The sequence below is a fragment of the Ctenopharyngodon idella genome, chromosome 21 (assembly GCF_019924925.1).
Source record: "Ctenopharyngodon idella isolate HZGC_01 chromosome 21, HZGC01, whole genome shotgun sequence".
In the NCBI taxonomy this organism is placed as follows: Eukaryota; Metazoa; Chordata; class Actinopteri; order Cypriniformes; family Xenocyprididae; genus Ctenopharyngodon; species Ctenopharyngodon idella.
The window spans coordinates 18,700,924-18,724,582 of record NC_067240.1 but is presented as its reverse complement, the minus strand read 5'-3'; the positions used below and the strand labels follow the sequence as shown (position 1 = coordinate 18,724,582).

General features: G+C 35.2%; 2 protein-coding genes and 2 non-coding genes across 6 annotated transcripts in view; all 4 read left to right on the top strand.

Annotated features, from left to right (window-relative positions):
• Nucleotides 1–157: 157 nt before the first annotated feature.
• On the top strand, nt 158–18,266 carry zgc:152891 (uncharacterized protein LOC767741 homolog). 3 transcript variants are annotated; one of them, XM_051876654.1, is made up of 15 exons: nt 158–304; nt 1,148–1,321; nt 10,238–10,451; nt 10,542–10,623; nt 12,229–12,318; nt 12,437–12,552; nt 12,666–12,838; nt 12,920–13,063; nt 13,146–13,349; nt 14,190–14,276; nt 14,392–14,561; nt 14,641–14,762; nt 17,223–17,323; nt 17,429–17,599; nt 17,704–18,266. In XM_051876654.1, exons 2-15 carry the CDS (start codon nt 1,160–1,162, stop codon nt 17,881–17,883), a joined length of 2,016 nt encoding a protein of 671 aa, XP_051732614.1. In that variant the 5' UTR covers nt 158–304; nt 1,148–1,159; the 3' UTR covers nt 17,884–18,266. The 3 variants fall into 3 exon arrangements, with proteins under 3 accessions (XP_051732614.1, XP_051732616.1, XP_051732615.1); XM_051876656.1 differs by having other exon boundaries at nt 159–304; nt 10,234–10,451; XM_051876655.1 differs by lacking the exons at nt 158–304; nt 1,148–1,321 and adding an exon at nt 4,298–4,330.
• A 3,654-nt stretch (nt 18,267–21,920) lies between these two features.
• On the top strand, nt 21,921–21,992 carry trnad-guc (transfer RNA aspartic acid (anticodon GUC)). Its single transcript has one exon. It is a non-coding gene; the product is annotated as a tRNA-Asp (tRNA).
• Nucleotides 21,993–22,645: 653 nt separating this feature from the next.
• The window catches only part of rap1gap2b (RAP1 GTPase activating protein 2b), a 74,303-nt gene continuing 73,289 nt past the window's right edge, over nt 22,646–23,659 (top strand). Inside the window, exon 1 of the mRNA XM_051876643.1 lies at nt 22,646–22,663. The gene's annotated coding sequence lies outside the window, so the exon portion shown is untranslated. The remainder of the gene's footprint in view (nt 22,664–23,659) is intronic.
• trnad-guc (transfer RNA aspartic acid (anticodon GUC)) lies at nt 22,647–22,718 on the top strand. Its single transcript has one exon. It is a non-coding gene; the product is annotated as a tRNA-Asp (tRNA).

Below are 23,659 nucleotides of genomic sequence, written 5' to 3'. Positions count from 1 at the left end.
CTCATTTGTAAGAAATAAGTATTGCACGAATATAATTATTTGGTGATCCACTTACACTGCATGTAAATTGAACTTCAGAGTAAAGGTTAGCTAGCTTATGCAGACTACAATAACTACACAACGTTTCACACGCCACTTTAGGACACGCAACTCCGAATTATAATAACCATAAACACCAAGGACATCCGGAAGAGCGCGCGCCTAGCCTCTCACGTACGCGATTGGTTGAGGTGAGATAATGTGAGAGCTAAACTGAGTGCCATCAGTGCGCTCGGCTCAGATCTTCAGCTAAAGTATTGGGACGGTAAGTTCATGCAATTTTACATGCACATTCACTGTCTTTCGTGTTGTTGTTTTTTGTACTGATCGTGTCATGTTACCCCGCGTGAAAAATATTGCACTGATTAGAAGAAAAGCACTAAACGTCGCTATAATCTAATGAGATTTACTTAAAAGTGCATTAAATCGGTGATATCAAATAACGTTTAAACTTTTTAAAAGATTAGAAAAGGTGTGAATTATGTCGTTTTGATGTTTCTTTAGTTTTTAGATGGAATGTATTTGTTTTATTTTGGCAAATGATGTATGGTATTTACAATTCAAATATGGAATGCCGTTTTTGTCACATCTATATGCAAATATTTGCAAATAACGAACATAGCTAATAGTGTTACCATCCTCTAAAGATCACGATAAGAGATTAAAAAGTGTTGATTTATTAACATTATGTAGCATACTACATGTCAGAAAGTAAACATATGCTACAGTGAGGTCTTTGTGATTCATGCACCTGCATAAACGATTATGCCTTTTTTGCCTGCTGTTTTTAAAAATCATTTATTCAAGTATTAATTGTCTCTTGTATCAAACTCACTGCTAGTTGGAAATTAACCTTTCCTATCATTGAATAACATTTGAATATTCCTTACACGTCCACAAAAAATCATTTTCCTGTTGTTTTCCTTTCACGCCCCTGCTTCTGCATTCCAATTTGTTTGTGTTTCCTTCTTCATTTGCACATTATTTTGCTATGTTCCCTTCTAATTTTTATTTAAAATGTCATCTTGAGTCCTTGTGATTTCATGGAAGCTATGCATTTATTTCAACATTGTAAAGGTCTGGCAACTCAAATGATTTCCATTCATAGGTGCACCTTTTAATGCTTGGGAACTCTATGCTGGAAATGGATGGCTTTCATGTGACCATTCGAACCTCAGCATCTTCTCTCTCAGGAACGTATGGCAGCGTTTGGATCTCTTTGGTTGGTACTCTGTGCGAGAGCCCTCCAGTAAGAGTGGAACAGCATCTCTTACCAGACTCAGTAAGATATTCGCCTTTTGTGAGAAGAGGTCACATGGCTCTGAAGATGAAATTAAAGGGTTAGTTCACCAAAAAATGAAATTTCTGTCATTAATTACTCATCCTCATGTTGTTCCAAACCCGCAAGACCTTTGTTTATCTTCGGAACGCAAATTAAGATATTTTTGATGAAATTCAAGAAGTTGTATCTCCCATAGAAAGCAACGAAATTACCACATTCAAGGTCCAGAGAAGTACTAAAGATATTGTTAAAATAGTCAGCGTGACTACAGTGGTACAACCTTAATTTTATAAAGCGACGAGAATACTTTGTGCAAAAACAAAACAAAAATAACGACTTTATTCAACAATTTTTCCTCTTCCATGTCAGTCTTCTACGCAGTTGGCGCAGTGAACGCAGTGCGGCGCTTCCATGTTTACGTACAAACGGCGCTCATTATTGGCCGAGGCTGTTCATGTGAGCACCACGACGCATGCGTGTGATGCTGACGCAGGAGCCGACCAATAATAAGTCAGTGTTTTGGCGTAGAACCTGGAAGCGCTGCACTGTGTTCACTGCGTCAACTGCTTTTTGTTTTGTTTTTGCGCACAAAAAGTATTCTCGTCTCTTCATAACATTAAGGTTGAACCACTGTAGTCACGTTGACTATTTTAACCATGTCTTTACTACTTTTCTGGACCTTGAATGTGGTCATTTCGTTGCTTTCAATGGGAGAAACCTCTTGAATTTCATCAAAGATATCTTAATTTGTGTTCTGAAGATGAACGAATGTCTCACTGGTGTGGAACGACATGAGGGTGAGTAATTAATGACAGAAATTTCATTTTTGGGTGAACTAACCCTTTAAGAAAGTTAACAGTACAGGTTTAACAGTTACAAATACGATGCAATCATAAGAACATAAGCCCATACAGTTTCAAAATTTAATTAGTTATTAAGGGACAGTATTTGGCTTTTACTTTCATGGAGGTATATTCTTTTTGAACCGCATAAACATTGTGCCTATTTATGTCCAAAACTAAATAGTCTCTTTAATATCAAATACAAAAGTAGTTGTAAATAATATTATGACACAATAAACATTAAATAATTATGTACACTTCTGTTCAAAAGTTTGATATATATTTTTAAATATGGTAAAACAGCAAAATTGTGAAATATTATTACAATTTAACTGTTTGAATATATTTTAAAATGTTATTTATTCCTGTGACCAAAGCTGATTTTTCAGCATCATTACTACAGTCTTCAGTCACATGATCCTTCTGAAATCATCTTAATATGCTAATGTGCTGCTCAAGAAAACATTTCTTTTTATTATCAATGATGAAAACAGTAAACACATTTTTTTAAGGATTTTTTTGAAAGTTCAAAAAAACAGCATTTATTTGAAATATAAATCATCTCTTTACTGTCACTTTTGATTAATTTAATGTATCCTTGATAAATAAAAGCATTAGTTTCTTTTTACTGTCTTTTGTACGGTAACATACTAAGCACAGACAATGTAACAATGTTTAGCAACACCCTTAGGGGTGTCCAATGCATTTACACACATACATTCACACACACCGCACAAAAAAAACTTCTCTTTTTTTCTCTGCATCCTCTTCTGCAGCTTGCTTTCTAATCTAAATGTCTAATAAACCTGGCATTGTATATTACGAATAACATTGGCTCTTTGACAAATTCTTTTTGTTGTAAGTAGGTTTAGATAAAAGCATCTGCTGAATGCCTAAATGTAAATAATCTAAAAAACATATAGTATCTAACAGCTACAGGTCACTCCAGTACATGCTGAGGCACTTTAACCCATTCTTAACCCGACTAGATATGCCTAGCATATACAGTGCACAACATAAATGAGATGGGCACTCGAGTTAGTGACTCCGACTCTGAGTTTATTTTTAATAGACTTCAGACTTGACTCGGACTCGACCTGAAATGACTTCAGACTTGACTCGACACAAAACACTTGTGAATATTTTAAAAACAACTCAAGTCTTTTACCCTTAACTAATGATATAATAAATAAAGAATTTGTGTTGTGTTTGAATGGTTTTATAATACCTGCTTCCATAGGCGTAATTTGCGGGTGGGACATGTCCCCACCACTTTTTGCCAGGGTCGATATTGTCCCCACCACTTTTTGAAACATCTCGCGGCACAGATGTATAATAATACAAAAGAAACATCTCTAGTTTATTAACAATTCGTTCGTTTGTGTTAAATAATAGGCGATCTGGCGCTGGGATGTGTCGTTTTTGAAATCACGTTGAGTGCTCGTTACCGCTGTTAACAGTGGCGCAACAGTTTTCTCTTTGTGCTCGTGCACAGTGCGCAGTCTTCACACGGACGAGCGCTTCAATCTATCGATGTTGCGGCCGCAGACTCTATTCGTTCCGGTGAAATCACAAACAAAATGCACATAAACGTGTCTCTGCTCTTGATAAACAATCACTGATGAACATGTTAATCCATTTATTACTTAAAGCTCATATTTTAACGTATCGCAATCAGCATGCGTACAGTTTTCTATTGACATTCAAACATTCCAAGGTTTGATATTTTCTGATAATGACTATACGTTTCCATTACAGATTTGCGCAAAACTTTTGCGATATTTTCTAAATGTCGATAAAAAACTATTGCGATATGACGCGTTTCCATTAACCGATGTTATGCGACTAAAACTCTCGCGATGAGTAATTTTCCTCTCGCGATAAGTAATTTTCTAATAGATACTTCTTTCTGAGTGCTTTATTTGGAGCGTAGCGTAATATTTTCCACGGCTTCTGGAAGCCCTTCTCCCTCATATATGCTTCCCTGGGTGCTTCTCAAAACTCCAATGGATGCTTCCTTATTTCTTTGCTGCTCCATCCTCCAGCCTGTGACATGGAAACCTTTTTTTTTTTTTTTTTTTTTTTTTAATTCTATAAATCCACCGCGAGGAGGTGAGGAACGAGGAGTGAAAAAACTTCCTGAGGAGCTATGAACGAGGATGCACAGGTGCATAGACATCTAATACTATTAGTTTCTAGTATGTTAATTATTAATAATGTATTAAAAATGACTACTCATGTTGCCAGGATGATTGTTTTGTACATTGTAATGGAATATAAAGTAACAAGCTGGATGTACATTATCCCTTACATCATAGGACCTTAATTTCAAACAAAACAGATGATAGAAAGATCATATTATTTTGTCTATATAATATAACTAGGATAAAAAAAAAAAAAAGGATTTGAGTATGAGAATTCTTTTTTTTTTTTTTTAATGACTCGACTTGGACTTGTGAAAAAAAGTCTCCAGACTTGACTCAAGTGATAAAGACTTCAGACTTGACTCGGACTTTATATAAAAGACTCGTGAACATCTCTGGTACACCCCCTCTGAAACTTCTGAAAGTCAGCAATTACTCAATTACTTAGAAGACATGTTAGGGTTCTTTAGAGATATAACGTTCCAGCAAGTCTGCTTAATCAATTACCAAAGAAGCATGTCAAAATTATTCAGGAAAATAAGATTTTCTTATTAAGGTGATAAAATGCTGTGTAGCAAAAATGAGTACACCCTCCTAAAAGTTACTAAATAAAATGAAATAAAACATTTCTGGTGTAAGTTTAAGACAATGTTTGATCAACAGGCAAGTATGTTGAACCAAAACATTTAAAGAGAAGTAATTTCTTGACAATTAAAAGTGTTATATAGCCCACTGAATCATTCTCAGACTTAATGCTGACAACAATGGAACCACTTGGGAGAGAACTGTCAGGAGACTTATTTCTTAGCACAAAAGAGGACAAGAGGATTACCAAATCATTGTTTTAAGTGTGAAAATATAGCAAAAGTAACACAGAAATTCAAAAACAATGGACTTGTGACAAGGCCCCTGAAATAATCAGGCCTTCATTTTAAGCTTTCATTTAGTGATGAGGGATTTTTTCGCTAGACAAAGAGCAGGAGAAATACCAAGCAAGTGTCTCAGAGCCAGCAAAAGCTATGAAAAGAGTGGCTGTTTATCTCACAGAGTAAGATGCAGCCTGCAGAAATGACATGCATGGTTGTTGTTCTCACTGGAACTACCTACTGTAGCCAAAGCACAATAAAGTCAGTTAGCCATATCCAAAGCCCATATTTACAAAATATAGATTCTGGGAATCAATACTCTGGTCTCATGAGACCAAATTAAGGCTGCACCAGTGGTGTAGTCTAGTTTTTTGTACTGAGTATACTGTGATTTTTCCCTCCCAGCCTCATACTTACCTGTCCCAGAGCGACACCCCATAAGCACCGCCACACTCACTAGTGCATGTAGTATGCATCTGATCTAGGCTACATGTAATTGAGAGCATTCTGAAAGACTGCTTATGTGTGTTTTATCAACATGTCAATTTATTATAATCAACAAAAGACTTTACCAGCCAATGGCATTTATAGCTGAAGAGACTCTGGACTGATTTTCTGCTGTTTAGTGTCAATCCTCATCTAACTCAGCCACTTAAGATAGCCTGAGATGTTGTATGAATATGGTCCCTGGAGCATATTTTATCAGCTGGCAAGTTTCAATGCACATTTAAGAGTGCAAGTTGCAACTATTATTACTCTCTAAAAAATGTTTGGTTAAAAACAACCCAGGTTGGGTTGAAAATGGACAAACCCAGCGGTTTGCCCAACCTGCTGGGTAGTTTTATTTAACCCAACTATTGTGTAAAAATTGCTGTATTGCTTGCTTAAAATGAACCCAAAATATGTTGGAAATTAACATTTATTAATATTAAATATAATAGTTAAACAATAAACATTTATTAAATCGTTTAGTAATAAATGTTCACCTTTTGATTATTATTGTTGCCTCTATAATTATGTGTCTGATTTTCAAATTCCAACCTATTTTGAGTTCATTTTAAGCCAGCCATATAGTCATTTTTAAACAATAGTTGGGTTAAATAAAACTACCCAGCAGGTTGGGCATTTAACCCAACTGCTGGGTTAAAACAACCCAGTCGCTGGGTTTGTCCATTTTCAACCCAACTCAGCAATTTTTTAGAGTGTGTCAATAATGGAAAGATGAAGCTTATCAGTATGTCACAATATCACCCTGTCTGGACTTTGTTTTCTGTTTTGCACCAATTCCTGCCAGTCTGTCATCATAGTTATGCATTTCAATTCACTAACTTGCAATTCGATTCGATATCAGTTATTTTGGATATACTGTATATCAGGTACAGTACATGGCAAATTTTCTCAAGAAAAAAAATCTCAACTAATGCTGTAAAATATACATGGGAATCAGTTGGTTATTGAAGGTTAAAATGAACTGATTTGTATACAAACTTAAATTACACTTAAGGAAATTTTTTATAATAATAAAGTTATAATAGGCCTACTAACATTAAATTTATTTCTACTCCAATTTGTTTTTTGAAATATAAACATTTAAATGGTGGCTGTCAACTTGACGGATTTATTCAAACATGCATAATATAGAGGCTATTGAAGAACATAAAAAATTATAGTTAATATGTAATATGGTGTATATATTTAGCTAAATGCTCCTCCCTAGAGTTCATTTTTCTAGCTGACTAACGAGTTTATGGTCACTGAATATGTTTGTTCTGAGGTAAATGTGACGTTATGTGACATTGTTTACAAGCTGTTATTAACGTCTGTTACGATCTTGTTGTTTGTTTTGTTCGTTATCGGTGGACATCCGCTTGTAGTTAAGAACACCTGGCTGCGGGAATAAAAATGGCTGTCTGTTTGCTAACTGGGGGGTTGTGTGTGGAGTTCTGTTTTTGTTCTTGCTCTTGCAGGATTGGGCACAGGTGCCAGGTGTCCTGGGTTTAAGAATTCTACGCCAGCAGTTTTTTTTTATTCCGAAGTAAAATGGGCAAAATATGAAACTTGAGACTTTGAGAAATATGAGACTTTGTTTCATGTCAAAAGCAACAAACCACAAATCATATTTTGTGATTTATTGGATGGTTACGTATCCTCACGCTTTTTTAAGTGGATATATGGAAATCCTTGAACATTCCTAGTGGGTATATGGCGTATACCTGCGTATCACGTAGACTACACAATCAATCATTTTGGATCTAACAGCATACAAAATGTTATGGTGTTGCTAGAGGAGGAGTACAGTGAGAAGTGCCTGGTTCCCACAGTAAAGTTCAGTGGTAGTAAAGCTCTTATATAAGGGAGTTGTGCTTTATCAATGCTGTCATGAATTCCCACACCACTGTGTAATTTAATACACAAACTTGAAACAGAATATGTTACCCTTTCCTCGTCCCTTGCATTGTTGGGCATTTTTTCAACATGACAATGAGAATATGCATTCTCCCAAGGTGAAAAATCTTCTGTAGAAATGTATTGCACTCAATCTTAACACTCCTGAGCACCTGTGGGATATTCTGTAGAGATGAGTTGAGCAACACTCCCCATTAAAGATCAGGGGCCGTATTCACAAAACATCTTAAGGCTAAAAGTAGCTCCTAACTTGCCGATTTAGGAGAAATTCCTAAAAATAATAGGCGTGTCAGTCCTACATTTTTGTTCTAAGAGTATTTCACAAAGCATTCTAGCACTAAAACTAGCTCCTAAATCTGTGAAACGTTAGGAGCAGTCAAGAGGACTAAGTCACTAAGACCAAATCGCAAACAATCCTAATGCACCCAAAGACACTGTACACCATTAGGCAATAGCAATAGAGCCTTGGGTGCTTAACCTTTTCTTCATAAATGCAATACATATTTTGATTTATAAATTTGAATTTACGATCAGACACCAAAAATAAATATTTAATAATAATTAAAAAAAAAAATAACCTCTGGCAGTTCATACTTACAAATGATTCAATAGAGTAAAAAAAAATATAATAAGTGTATTTGGCATACTGTCCAAGGGGATGGAGGGCTCCGAGCTTGGAATTTAGCCCAAACCCAGAGTTCTGCCTCGTATCGCAGCCGAGAGTGAGGAAGGAACGGGGTTGCGGGGATGCAGAAAACTGTCGAGGTAACTATAGGTGAGTCGGTTCTCGTCTGTGTAGGCTATATATACCTCCACTCGAGCTGATTAGATAGACCATTTGAATGCGCTCCTCCCCCAAACTTTGTTTATAAAACATAATTTGTCGCTTGAATTCTGAATCTCTCGAGATGCAGACATGTAAGAGGCTGACAATTAACTGAACATATACTAGTTTATTTAGTGACACTTAGCGTACATTTTAAAACCTTTATTTGAATATAGCAACATTTTTATTAAACAAAAAACTTTTTGAATAGGGCAACATTTGTATTTTAAAACCTTTATTTTAATTTGGAAACATGATACCTCATTCTACAATATTTCTATGATTAGATCGGTGACAGAGACTCCTCCCCCATCAGCCAATCACTGTGGGCATAGTTAGTAAGCGTGTTGACATCATCCATAGCAACGAGGTCAACCCCGCCCTTACTCAGCTTAAGACTTCTGTCTACTCCTTAGTAAAAGTTGGTCTCAGCAGCTTTGTGAGTAGGTTTTAAGAGAAAACTCTTAGCAACTTTTACTGCGATTTAGGAGAACTCTTAGTGGTAAGATAAAATGTTTTGTGAATACGGCCCCAGGGCATTTAAGGAGCTCATCATCCAGGAGTTAAACAGGACAGATGTGACAATTTGTCATGAACTTGTACACTCCGTGCCAAGAAGGGTCAGAGCAGTATATTCAAAGTTATGGAGGGCATCCTAAGTACTAGAATATTTACTATTATATTATTAAAATATTATATTATATTATATTTGTTGAATTAAATCTAGGGTGTACTCATTTCTGCAATCCTTAATTTAAACAAAATTGGCTAATTTACTTATTTTATGGCTATTAAAGGGTTAGTTCACCCAAAAATTGAAAATAATGTCATTTATTACTCACCCTCATGTCATTCCACACCCGTAAGACCTTTATTCATCTTCGGAACACAAATTAAGATATTTTGGTTAAATCCGATGGCTCAGGGAGGCCTGCATTCACAGCAATGACATTTCCTCTCTCAAGATCCATAAAGCTACTAAAAACATATTTAAAACAGTTCATGTGAGTTCAGTGGTTCTACCTTAATATTATAAAGCGACGAAAATATTTTTTGTGCGCCAAAAAAACAAAATAATGACTTTTCAACAATATAGTGATGGGCCGATTTCAAAACACTGCTTTGGAGCTTTGTGAATCGAATCAGTGTGTCGGAGTACCAAAGTCACGTGATTTCAGCAGTTTAGCCGTTCGATAGGAGGTTCAGAGTCACTGATTCGATTCGCAAAGCTCCGAAGCAGTGTTTTGAAATCGGCCCATCACTATATTGTAGAAAAGTCGTTATTTTGTTTTTTTGGCGCACAAAAAGTATTCTCGTCGCTTTATAATATTAAGGCAGAACCACTGAACTCACATGAACTGTTTTAAATATGTTTTTAGTAGCTTTATGGATCTTGAAAGAGGAAATGTCATTGCTTTGAATGCAGGCCTCACTGAGCCATCGGATTTAACCAAAAATATCTTAATTTGTGTTCCGAAGATGAATGAAGGCCTTACGGGTGTGGAACGACATGAGGGTGAGTAATAAATGACATTATTTTCATTTTTGGGTGAACTAACTCTTTAATGACATATTTCTCAGTTTTTATTATGTATATGTTTAATACATTTTAGTTTTGCCATCTTTCCATGAATTGTATTAGTGATCATAAAGAAATTACATCTTTTGTATTTGTTCAGAGGGGGTGTACTCATTTATGTTGTGCACTGTAATATATCAGCTGACTGTTAACAGAGTCATTCACTATGGCAGCGCTCTTTCGGACTGTGACCCCATAGAAAATGAATCTAGCATGAATGCATGCAAATTTCCTGTTTATCTTTTTGAGACAGGCCTGTACAGTTGTCATCAAGCCTAAAGAGGAAGTTGGCGTAGTGGTTCTGTTGAGACTCCGTCTTGAGGCGCAGCCTGGCTTTCCAGACCTGGACTGGCACTGTCAGGATGTGCAGGTGAGACGGAGTGCTGAGGATCCCGAGATGGAGGTTTTTCCTTGTCATAAATGGATAAGGACGGCAGATGGTTATGTTGAGCTTCGGAACGAGAAAGGTGAGCTGTTTCTGTTTATTTTCTTTCTTTATTTATTTATTTTCTTTACCTCATAGCAAATTCTCTCAATCTTTCCCACAATGCTTTTAGCGTGTCTGAAAAAGGCGGAAACATTAGCAATCCTAACCGATCACAGGGAGAGGGATCTCCAACATAAACAACAGTTAATCAGGTAAAACATTTTTTTATACATCAGTTAGAGCTGAATAAATTAAGAATCCCGATTTTTTTGTTTCAAATAGAGAATATCTCCCATGATTCTGAACAGACAACTAAACAAAATAACATGTAATTTACCAGAGGTTCTGACAAAATGTTAATTGCTGCATTATATTTAAAATGTTCAATTAAGTTGAATGAATTATTTTTTAAAAATCATTTTGAATGAATGATTCAACGACTCACTCATAAATACTTTGCTTGTTTCCTTACTGGATAAATCAGCCTTTTTGAACAAATCTCTTGACAGAATGATTCAATGGCAAATAAATTTTTTTACAATCACTTGTCACCACCTAGTAACGCAATGATGTAATCAATACAGTCGTTATTTGAAGCACCAAGTTACTTCAAAATGTGGTTTGCTCTATTATAATCGCTTCCATAGACAACAGTGTTTATATCCGATCTATAACTGAACTTTTTTTTTTGATAATTTGAAAATTTACAACGCAGAAATAACGATACTGTGTGGTTAAAAAGACTGTTTTTGAAGCTGTTTCATACCTATACACAGTGTTGAGGAAAGTTACTTTTAAAAGTAATGCATTACAATATTGCGTTACTCCCTAAAAAAAGTAACTAATTGCATTACTTAGTTACTTTGTATGAAAAGTAATGCGTTACAGTATTGCGTTACTCCCTAAAAAAAGTATCTAATTGTGTTACTTAGTGTTGCTTACTTTTTACTTAGTTGCGTTACATTACTTTTGCGTTACTTATTCTCACATGGGCTGGGCTTGCTTGTTTGTTTTTTAATAACAAAAATGTTCTATTTTTGGCAAATGTAAAGGCCCTTTCACCCCAAAAGTGAAATGAATAAGCCTCAGGCTGATCACAAATGTGATGTTTTCCTAAAGTCATTTTTTGCTTATTAGTATGGTTGAATTGGATCATTGAAGGTCAGCAGCAAAGACATTGGTTAATAAAGTGAGATTAAATACATAAAGTATATTAGTTTAATTCAATATATTTAATTATTGCAGGTTTGTGCAATATTCTGAGATTGCATTTCACCGTTTTTATTCATTTTGATAAATACTGACTCTGTTTTTGTGCAAGTGAGATGATTTAGTCTAGAACTACAATAACCATCATGTTAACACACAATGCCTCTGCACTTACTCTCGATTTCTCACAACATGGGGACAGAAGAACTGTCAGTCAATAAATGTGAAAACAAAGTAACTTAAGTTACTTATTTGAAAAAGTATCTTAGATATTTTATTGTAAATTTAAAAGTAACGCGTTACTTGAAAAAGTAATCTGATTACATGACTGAAGTTACTTGTAATGTGTTACCCCTAACACTGCCCATACATCATAACTGCTCTATGCTCTATCTGGGTCAACGGCAGCGCGAACACAAATTTGAACGTTCTGGTGTGATTTTTTCAAAAGTTTTAATAGACACATGCGAATCACTGTCAGTTATTGTGTGATCGCGTAGGTGTTTAAATCGAGATTGCGATCTTTCAACAATTAATCGTGCAGCTGTACTTGTCCTTTCATCTTTTTTATTAGTTAATAAAGAAGTTCTTTGTTTTTTTATCTGTAGGTGGGGCACATTTGTTGAAGGTGGTCCTCACTGTGTAGACATGTCCAGTGTGACATCTCTAGGACTCAACTTGACTTACATCCGTAAACGGTATGGTTTCACTTTATTAAAGCTTCACTACAAACTAGTTTGATATTAATGAATTAATTCTTATGTCATCTGAACTAAAATTGACAGTGGGATATTGTCACTCTGTTTTTTCTGTCAGCCCAGTTAACAATGTGCACTACATAAAGGGTTTTATTGAAAGAAGAACATCTTGGGGCAGCCTACAGGAACTTGAGACATTCTTCCTTTTCAATGGAAGGGAGAACACAGTTGCTGGTATGGCAAACAAATAATTTGCATTTTACAATACATAAAACAAATCAGAGGTAAATGCAAAAATAAATATGAATTTTTCTTTTTTTTTTTTTTATCTCTCATTTTTCTCGTAGGATATGTTCAGGCTCACTGGCACGAAGATGCGTTCTTTGGATATCAGTGCCTCAATGGTTGCAACCCTTTGTATATCAGAAAGATCCATAACCTGCCACCTAACCTGTCTATCACTTCAGAGATGGTCAGACCTTTTCTACCAGAGGACTCATCATTGGAGCAGGAGATGGAGGTGTGTTTGTGTGAATTTGGGGGCATCTGTATTTATGACTTTGTAACAATTGTTGTTGTTTATAACTTGTATTTTCCACAGAGAGGACATGTGTATCTTCTGGATTATGAAGTGCTTGATCAGCTGCCTGCTAATATTGTCAATGGGAAACAGACCTACTTGTCTGCTCCTTTATGTTTGCTGCATTACAACAGACACGGAGAACTAAAGCCTATTGCCATACAAGTATGGTTTTATATTGTAATAGTCAGCAAACTCTTTTGACTGAATTTTATTGAAAGCTGAAATCTTAAACTTAATATTTCAGCTTCAACAGGCTCCTGGTCCACAGAATCCTGTTTTCTTGCCGTCTGATGCTGCACCGGATTGGCTGTTAGCAAAGATGTGGGTCCGTAATTCAGATTTTTTGGTCCATCAACTACTTTCCCATTTCTTGCGCACTCATCTTTTAGGAGAGGTGTGCTGTACCGCCACGCTCAGACAGCTGCCGGAGATTCATCCTCTACACCAGGTAGAAACAGACTGTGCTCAACCTAAAGATACAGTACAAATGTTTTCATCTTCTCTGCAGAAGAGTTATTTACAGAAGCTTTTTTTTTTAAGGAAAAATATGGAAGCCCATTTCCACCACATAGGCAAGAAAATCATGCTTTGATAAATCGTAATTATGATATAAAAGTCATAATTATTGCCTAAAAAGTCAATTATGAGATACTAAGTCATAATTATGAGATTACAAAGTCAAAATTATGACATAAAAAGTCAAAGTTATGAGATGAAATCCATAATTTAACACAAAAAAAAATATCATTTTTTGTAAACTTTTATTTCATAATTATATGGAAGCCCATTTCTGCCACAATGCTAAACAAATATCATGCTTTGGCAAAATTATGCAATAAAATGTCATGTCACGAAAAGTGTGACTTTTTTATGTAATGATTATGACTATTTATGTCATGATTTGGACTTTTTATGCTAATTTAGACTTATTACTCTCATTATTGCGATTATTGCGATTTACTCTTATAATTGTGATTTAGAATGTCATAATTTCGTCTTTTCATTTCATAATTATGACTTAGTATCTCATAATTATGGTTTATCAAAGCATGATTTTTTTCTTATGTGGCAGCAATGGGCTTCCATATGACTTTTCGCCATCATTTCAACTTATGTCATAATTTTGACATTTTATCTAAAATAGATTTTATTTCACCTTAATCCGGGGCTTCTGTGGTTCATTGATAATTTTGATGCTTTAAAAAGTTGGTCCTCAACATGATTGCACTTGAGAGTGAATGTTTGATTTCTTTAGCTAAACCTATAACTTGTGCCTTTTGTTTTTCAGCTCCTGATGCCTCATATCCGCAGTACGCTTCAGATTAACATTCAGGCTAGAGCCACTCTTCTGGCCTCAAAAGGTGTTTTTGACAAGGTTGGTGTGTTTATTATCTACCATTTACTCTGTGAAGGGAGTAAAAGAGAGAATCTATTTTTTTACCTCCTGATTTAGTTTTATTTTACACAGTTTTTGTTTCGGTTTTCTATAGTCAATAGCCTGTGGCCTGGAGGCAATTCCACTGCTGATTGTTAGAGGAACACAACGCCTCCGCTACAGCTCAATGTGTGTGCCAGATGACATTAGAGAGAGAGGCCTGGATGCACTACCTATCTGCTATTACGCACAAGATGCTCTCAGGGTCTGGGACGCTCTACACAGGTACATCATCAGCATTCAGCATTATCTGAATCTGCGTCTTTAGGTTTGAAGTGAGCACATGATTTGCATTTCCATTCAGGTTTGTTGCAGGCTGGATTCGTTTGTATTACTGTAACGATGAGGACGTGCAGCATGACTGTGAACTACAGAACTGGATTAGAGAGATCTTCACAGAGGGATTCCTCGGCCTCACTCACATAGGTTTGTATGGGAATGACAGTTAGACCACAAAAAGAGACCGATATGAGTCAAGTTGACAAGAGTTTACTGAAGGCAAAGTTCCCCACACTTCACAGGCCGTAGAAAAACAGTAAGAGGATCCAGCCTCGAACTAACCTGTTGAACTTTCCTGGAGACTATTCCTTTGGCATGGTCACATGCCTCTAATAATAATAAATAACCCCTGCAAGCACAATTAGATAAAACATAGGCAATATCTTTTTCTTTCAAGGCTGAGTTTTGTCAGGTCACTCGAACTGAACATGAAAACTACGTCCACACAGAGCTCTGATATAAACTTCTACACAATTCACTGTCATAGTTTAACATACAGTATAGTGATCAATGGTGCTATAAATCCTAAAAAGAATTACACATGCTAAGTATGCATATGCATTAGTGGATACATGTAATGTGTTGTTGACCTTCATGACCTTAGACACAGTTGCCTTACATGTCTCATACAGCTAACATGAGAACAGCAGAATAAATTGAATAAGAATAAAGATTAAACTGACAATTCTTTAAACCAGGCTAAATGAGAAAACACTGTTACTGTATTCCTCACATGGGTCAGACCCTCAGTCACCTTTAAGATACCAAATACAGACATTGCCTGTAACATACCAGAATAGATACACTGGTTTTAAAGGGATAGTTCACCCTAAAATGAAATTTCTGTCATTAATTACTCACCCTCATGTCGTTCCAAACCCGTAAGAACTTCGTTCATCTTCAGAATACAAATTAAGATATTTTTGATGAAATCCGAATGCTGATTAGTTCACTTTGAAATGAAAATTAGCCCAACCTTTACTCACCCTCAAGCCATCCTAGGTGTATATGACTTTCTTGTTTCTGACGAAGACAATTGGAGAAATATTAATAAATATCCTGACGCATCCGAGCTTTATAATGGCAGTGATAGGGTTCAATGAGTATGAGCTGAACAAAGTGCTTCCATTCACATCCATCCATCATAAACGTACTCCACATGACTCCGGGGTGTTAATAAAGGCCTTCTGAAGCGAAGCGATGCGTTTGTTTAAAAAAAATATTCATATTTAAACGTAATGAAGTCAAGTATCGAGCTTCCGCCAGACCGCCTTTTACAGTATTATAAAGCTTGGATGCGTCAGGATATTTATTAATATTTCTGCAACTGTGTTTATCAGAAATAAGAAAGGAAGAAGAAGACCTAGGATCGCTTGAGGATGAGTAAAGGTTGGGCTAATTTTCATTTCAAAGTGAACTAATCCTTTAAGGTTGAACCACTGTAGTAACGCTGACTATTTTAACGATGTCTTTACTACTTCTCTGGACCTTGAATACGGTAATTACGTTGCTTTCTATGGAAGATAAAAAACCTCTCGGATTTCATCAAAAAGATCTTAATTTGTGTTCCAAAGATGAACGAAGGTCTTATGGGTTTGGAACGACATGAGGGTGAGTAATTAATGACAAAAATTTAATTTTTGGGTGAATTAACCCTTTAATATATTCAAGAAATTATTATTACATTAAAAATGCAATTCATACATACAATAACTTGATCACACCTCTTTTATGATGAGCATGTTTTAAATTTCTCAAATAAAAATAATTTTGGATATTTTGGGGGGCATAAAGTCAAAAATGTCAGGCAGATTCTGTACTGATATCATAATGAAGACAAAAAGTGTCATTAAGATTAAATTCTTAAAAAAGAAAGTAGTTTGTTAGTTAAGTAGTTTGGAATGATCTTTTATTATTATTATTTCTTAAGAAAGATCTCTTAAAATATTAGATAATTTGACCTTTTTAGTCAAGCTTACTTCAGTTTCTAAATTGTCATTTATGAATTAATAACTGGGTTGTAAAGTACAAAAAATGTCAGGGTGATTCTGTCTTGAAAGAAGAAAAAAAGCCTCATGAGAATGAAATTCTGGAAAAGAAAACCTTAAGTAAGGTATGTAATAATCTTTTATTGTTTTTTTCTTTGCAAATGTCTCAAAAACATCAGATAATTTGACCTTTTTATTAGTTCAGGTTGTAAGATGTCATGTGGTACGACTCCAAAAATATAATAATTTTTATGAATAAATAATTCATGGTATATGAAATGTATAGCTTATATACTTATAATATGTTTTTTATTAATAATAATAATTAAGATGTGTAAACTCACATGTATTCAAGGTATAAGGAAAATATTTTATTATGTTTTACTTGATGGTTACACCACATTAGAGTCATTAAATTTAATTAAATTTATAAATGTTCAAAATCATATGAAACCAACATGAATACAAAGATTTGGCTTCTAAGAACCTAAAATATTTTAAATTAGATTTTTTAAAGATTCTTTATCATGAACACTTTTACTATCTATCTACTCCATTTATTCTTCATAGAGATGTACAATGGATAAAATGATCTTTACCTTCATATCATGTTCTCCAGGAGTTCCACAGTCATTTCAGACCGCATCCGAAATGTGCAAGTTTGTTACCATGATGATCTTCTCCTGCTCAGCACTTCATGCAGCTGTGAACTTCTCTCAGGTATATGTTCACTTATTAATAAATGGACAGAGGTTCTCCGGAACAGCATTTTATGTCAACTTAAATTCAAATGTACTTAACTCATTTTCCCGTCTCCACGTTTAGCTGGATTTTAACCTTTGGATACCGAACACTCCAGCTGCCATGTCACGCCCCCCTTCTCAGACCAAAAACTCAGTGTCTGAGGAGGAGCTTTTCTCCTTCCTTCCGGAGGTGAACTCCTCTTGCCACGTCCTAAGTGTCCTAGCTCTACTGTCACAGCCTGCCATTGACTTTGTGAGTGTTAACACTGGCCTCCAGAGTATCGCTGCATGGACTTTACGCTATATTTACTGTAGGATGCAGATGTGATGTTCAGCTAACCATTACTTCCTCTATAGGTACCCTTGTGCCAATATAATGAGTGGTACTTCTGCAGTGGTGCAACCGTCAAGCTTGTGGAGGAGGTCCAGAGAGAGCTGAAGATGATAGCTGAAGACATCGCAAACAGGAACAGCCAGCTGGCGTTGCCCTATCCGTACCTGTCTCCAGATTACATTGAGAACAGCGTGACTATTTGAGTTCACTGTCCAGTTAAATCATGAATTAAAAAGTCAGAGTGTAACTGTAAGGCCACGTGTTTACAGTACTACAACTTGGTGTTTTGCCACTGTTCATCTGCCACTGCAGTTACAAAGTGTATCCTCAATGATATGTATTCAATTTGTGTCTGCATTTTAAATGTATGCATCTAAGTCAGAGTAGATGTTTTGTCTCAATTTAAACTATACTTACATTTACAGCATTAAAAGTTTGAAGTTTTATATTTTGGGCTTGCTTTCAACAGTAGGCTGATGTTGATTAAAAATCAACTGTGCTGTGTTTATTACAGGATCCTATGATGAATATATGCATCATTCATTTTCCAAAGGCAATACAAATAAAAAGTAAGATAATGCCAAAAGGTTTTAGTCTGTCATTCACTGATTAACCTAAAATGTATCAGTTTACTCTAAAAACTTGCTATAACAGAAAATGTGCAGCTATCTATGGAAGCTTGTTTATGCCACTGAATTAAAAAACTTTTTTTAGCTCAGAATTATGACTGATATTCTATGATATTCTAATTATATGACCAGCACCTGTACATCTCGCAATTCTGACTTTTCTTCTCAGACATGATATAAACTCACAATTGAGTTAGTCAGAATTGCAAGATATAAACTCACAGTTATAATGTCAGAATTGCAACTCATAATTGAGAGTTATAAAGTCCAATTCTGAGGAAAAAAAGACTGACTTTTTTCTCAGAATTGCAAGTTTATATCTCACAATTCTGACTTTATAACTCAAAATTTTGAGAAAAAAAGACTATAAGATGCAATTGCGACTTTATATCATGCAATTCTGACTTTATAACTTGCAATTGTGAGTTTATAGTATCTCGCAATTCTGACTTTTAAAAACTCGCAATTGCGAGACAAAAAGTCAGAATTGTGAGATGAAAAAAGTCGCAATTACCTTTTTTATTTAAGTGGCGGAAACAAGCTTCCATAATCTCGGCACTAATGGAAACATAAAGTTCTGTCATGAAACTCTAGATGGCGCAGGCTGATAGGTACTTAACACAATCTTCTTGCGATCACATCGGCTGCATCCAAAATCACACACTTCCCTAATATAAAGTAGGCGAAAAACAGTATATGACAAAATAAGTTTGTCACATTCACAGTACTCATGAAATATTAGGCAAAAAGTACCTGAATGACCTACTTTTTCCGGCGAGATTCTGAAGTGGACATATGATGGACACTTTACTATCCCATGAAGCCACAGGAGAGGATTTTGTGAATGACAGAGAAGTGGTGTAACTGACGCTGGTAGGTCACATGATAATGGCAGCATGGCAAATGTAGTATGACCGGTTTACATTCATACTATATATAATGTACTTTTTTAGCTGTCATGAAGTAGTTGTTCAAAATAAATAGCTACTCAAGAGAGTATGCAATTTCAGACACAGCCATCATTCTCTATAGGGCACAGCTGATTGGTTCCTGCTGTATCAGTAGCCAATGTGCTCGCTGCTCAACCTTCAAATACTTGGTCAGCATTTGTTGTAGCAGTTGCAGTGCGCTTTCAGAAACCCTCCACCTTCCCCAGCTCCACCTTTATAGATTTGCTACAGGTAATTCATGTATATTATACAGCTGCAGCATGTTACTTTACTTGCTCACAGCAGCGTTGTGTAAGTATTGGCAGTAGCAAGTTCTGTACTTGCTCTGCAGAAGAAATAACAGCAGCAGCATAGCAGATCTATTCCGTCAAGACCAAACATATCAACATTGTCATATTAATTACCATGCCAAACACTCATGTAATATGTTCACATTGTTCCTTAATTTGACAAATTTACAACATTGTTGGACATTATGCACAATTAAAAAAAAATTCTGTTCATAAGTAAGGTTTACCTTGATTTTTCTTTGTTTTCTTCACACATCACGTATCATATTTCATCTGAAACATGTTCTTCACTGACTTAATACTTTTCAGCTTAAACGCTGGGGATGGGACAAAATAAAATCTATGCATAAATTACATTTGAAAAGTAACAAAATAAATGATAAAGTTATACGTTAGTTTTATATATATATATATATATATATATATATATATATATATATATATGACCTCAAAATATCTACAAATCTGTTAATTTGTAGATATTTGTAATAAATAAAAAAAGCAACCCCTGGTACATAATAGTGAGGAAACATGTTAATTGAGATGTATTCAGTATTATGGCTGTTTTTGTAAAGTACAATAAGTTGAAATACATAAAACTTGAAGTCGCGCGGTGTTTTCCAGGGCACAAGGGGTGGTAGTGTTCAGGAGACTTGTATGGAAACAGTCAGTATGTAATTCTGTTTGGTGCCACTATTGGCGCAAAAGGCACTTGAATCAATTTTTTCCTGCGTCACGCTTCCAGCGGTCATCCAACTGTTGACAACTGTTCGTATATCTAAAATTTGAAGACCAGTTTTTGCAAAATGTTTTATTACATTGGATGATCTACCCACTTAATAACGCACGACAGGTGAAAGTGTTTATGAGTAATTAATATTTGTAGTAAGGTCTTGACACTCTTGAGCTAGCATGCTTCGAAATATTATTAAGCATAATTAGTAGAGCTAATCTTTTTAAAATCCACAATATAATCAGTTTTGAGCGTTTGCAGGTCATGTAAAATCATATTGTTGCATTTCAGCGACAGTCGACAGATTGGAGCCGTTTCAGGACGCCATCGCGGCTATAATAAGGTGAGCTGTTTTTCTTTTAATTTTAATGAAAGGTAAGCTGTTTTCTGTCAAATTTCAAACCTGTAAGGCACATCAAGGTCTACTTCGTAACTTTCAAGTATTCTTTCATCCTCTCAAGATGACTTTAGAATTATCCTTGTTGCCATTTCACACTAATGAGTACTATTTACACCGTGTGACATCCCGTAAACTTAGCAGATCCTATTTAAATCCATAAAACCCTAATTTAAAAAGCACTAAAACCGTTGTTTAAATAAATGAATGAATAAATAAATATAACTGTCATAAAATCAGAATCATGGCCTATTACATTTTTCAAAGCACTGACTGACCACTGGGCGGCGCAATAGTCCTCAAAAAATGCACCAGAAACATGATGTAACAAAACGCATTAATTACATTTTTTTATATATTTAAAAAATATTATATATTAAGCTGACCAGATTTCTGAAATTGAAACTGGCGTTCTGTTTTTTAAATTACTTTATTTTATTTTTTTACTTTTCATGTTTCCTGACTTCGGTTTAGAATCTCACTTGGCGCAATACCCTGTGATGTCTACTACAGGTAACATATGGTTGCACCTACAGTCATTTCACTGGCGTTCAGGAGTTTAGCATGAGGGTGAAAAAGTTTCAGTCATGTTCAGACTGGTCAAGCAAATTCGCCTTGCTGACCAGCAGAAAGCTGCTTAGCTTGAAACTAACTTCTGTGTGAGCCGTGCTTTACTTTTGCTAGAGAAATCTATCTGAAATATCGCTAATGTGACAGCGTCTTTACACGGTAAATTCAACATTGTAACTTTTTGGGGGTGTTGTGGTTAATCTTGCAATATAAAATATATTTAGAATATAAAAAATTATAATATGTTTATTTATAACTATATACCATTTATTAAAACAGGCTTGCATAAAAGAAAAGGGCCAGTGACTTAGTAATGAGCCAGGTTGCTTATTAATTTTCAGTGTAATAGATCCTCATATTGTTGTATCTCTGCTTGGCATTGCTCATATTTGAATGTGATTAATTGCTAGTTGTTTCTTTACCTTTTCTAACTGAGAAAAGGTTAAAATGACAAACCGTAACCACAGCTCATAAAAACTATGATGTTTGTTTATTGTACAGGAAAGGACATCAGAAGTCCACTATTTTGTTTCCAGTTCTTTGGACAGTGCAGGAAAGGTAATTAAATCCTTCTAATTGTTCATTAACTAGACATTGAAAATCCATAAAGACTCAAGAGTCAGATTTGTTATGGTTCTTGTACAGCCTGAAACATGTGACCAATAAGCCACTCCTCGTTAGTATAGTGGTAAGTATCCCCGCCTGTCACGCGGGAGACCGGGGTTCGATTCCCCGACGGGGAGATGCAAATATTTTTGCCTATTTAATATGATATTATTAACATGTAATAATACCGTAATAATATTATTTTACTACAGCATAGGCTTTTGAAGCACTTTTTAAAAAACTTTTACGAACATCAGAATAATATGGCCAAATACATTTGCATTTACAAGAAAAAACTGACTCAGAAATCTACATATACACATAAAATGTACAATATTAAGTGAACATTGAAGAATATACAGAATAAAAAAATGGAAGTATGTACAAAACAAAGTGAATATACAGTCACCTGTCACAATAATGTAAATAGTGCCTGTTTCAGTAATGTTTGTATACAAATTTGTATATTTTGTTAAACCTATCAAACAGTGAAGAACTAATAAAATAGCTAATTCCCATGAATTTCCTGTGTGCTAAAATGTAATGGCTGTTAGAAAAGTCATTTAGCTGTTTTTGTTCCGTTTACACAGTGAGTAAAGCTGTGGTAGATAGATAAGCCTTTCATGTTCTTTTGAGAGCATAGATAAAATATTAAACTAGATAAATGACCTAAATTTCAACAAATCATGGTATTGTATTTCATAAAAAAATATATATTTGCTGTTATAATGATTATCATCATGTTATCACTGTGTATTTCAGGCCCAATCAGCTGTGCTGTGTCATGGAGTTCCTCGTTAGTATAGTGGTAAGTATCCCCGCCTGTCACGCGGGAGACCGGGGTTCGATTCCCCGACGGGGAGACTACAGCTTTTTCTTTCTATGACAGTCATGAATTTTGTATGGGCCTATTAGTTTTTTTGTCATTTTGAAAACTCTGGAAGAAAGTGACAAAATTACAGTGTAAGCAGTAGTTGTTTTATTAGTCTTTTAATACTTGCAGTGAACTGCCATCTTGCAGTGAATATGACAGGCAGGGTTATTTTGGTAAGTTTGCCAGGAGCCAATATAATGTAATTTAATAATATGTACAAGTTGAGTCTTAATGAAGCTTTAAATTTATTCAGCTTTTAATAGAATTTCCTTGATATTCTTAAAACAGTGCTTGACTATTGCATGAAGTATTCTTTATACAAATGGCAGAATTGTCTATTTTATAAATTGCTTCGTTTTAAGAACCAACTTTGTTAAAGTCTGTTAATAGGATTTATCACATTACATTATAGACTTTACCACATTACTGTACAGTGCTGCATACAGTATATACATTGAAACAATAATACTAAGGTGACATTATTTATACATAGGAAGAACACTTGTGAGTGTTAACCAGTCAAATGTAAAGATTGCAATGTTGAGAGATTTTCAGTAAAAATTATCACTAAATGTTTCGATGTTATTCAAGATGAGATTTGTCAGCCAGGTCTCGTTACAGTGTCTTCACCAGCAAGTTAACGGAGAACTAGAAGTTCATGCTCGCCTTTTTAGAGCACGCAATGTTCCACTTGTTCAGCCAGTAATAGCCCAAACTTGTGGACCATGTATTAATCTGGATTTATCTAAATCTGTATCTGTTCCAGTAACTTAAAATAGCGAGTGAGGTGAAGTGGCTGTTCCCATTCTTCTGTATATAAAGGACATTGGATGTCGTCCAACATACTATCCAAAAAGCACAAAAGCTTTGTTCAGTCATGCTTCATTTTACAACCTTCATCACAGTCCATCAAGTCCCACTGTTCATTAG

What these genes read in the sequence shown, in the direction of transcription:
- zgc:152891 (XM_051876654.1), top strand. Translation starts at nt 1,160, where the DNA reads ATGCTTGGGAACTCTATGCTGGAAATGGATGGCTTTCATGTGACCATT. An exon ending in GTCTGGGACGCTCTACACAG is followed by an intron (nt 14,562 to 14,640) that starts GTACATCATCAG and finishes ATTTCCATTCAG; the next exon opens with GTTTGTTGCAGGCTGGATTC. An exon ending in CAGCTGTGAACTTCTCTCAG is followed by an intron (nt 17,324 to 17,428) that starts GTATATGTTCAC and finishes CTCCACGTTTAG; the next exon opens with CTGGATTTTAACCTTTGGAT.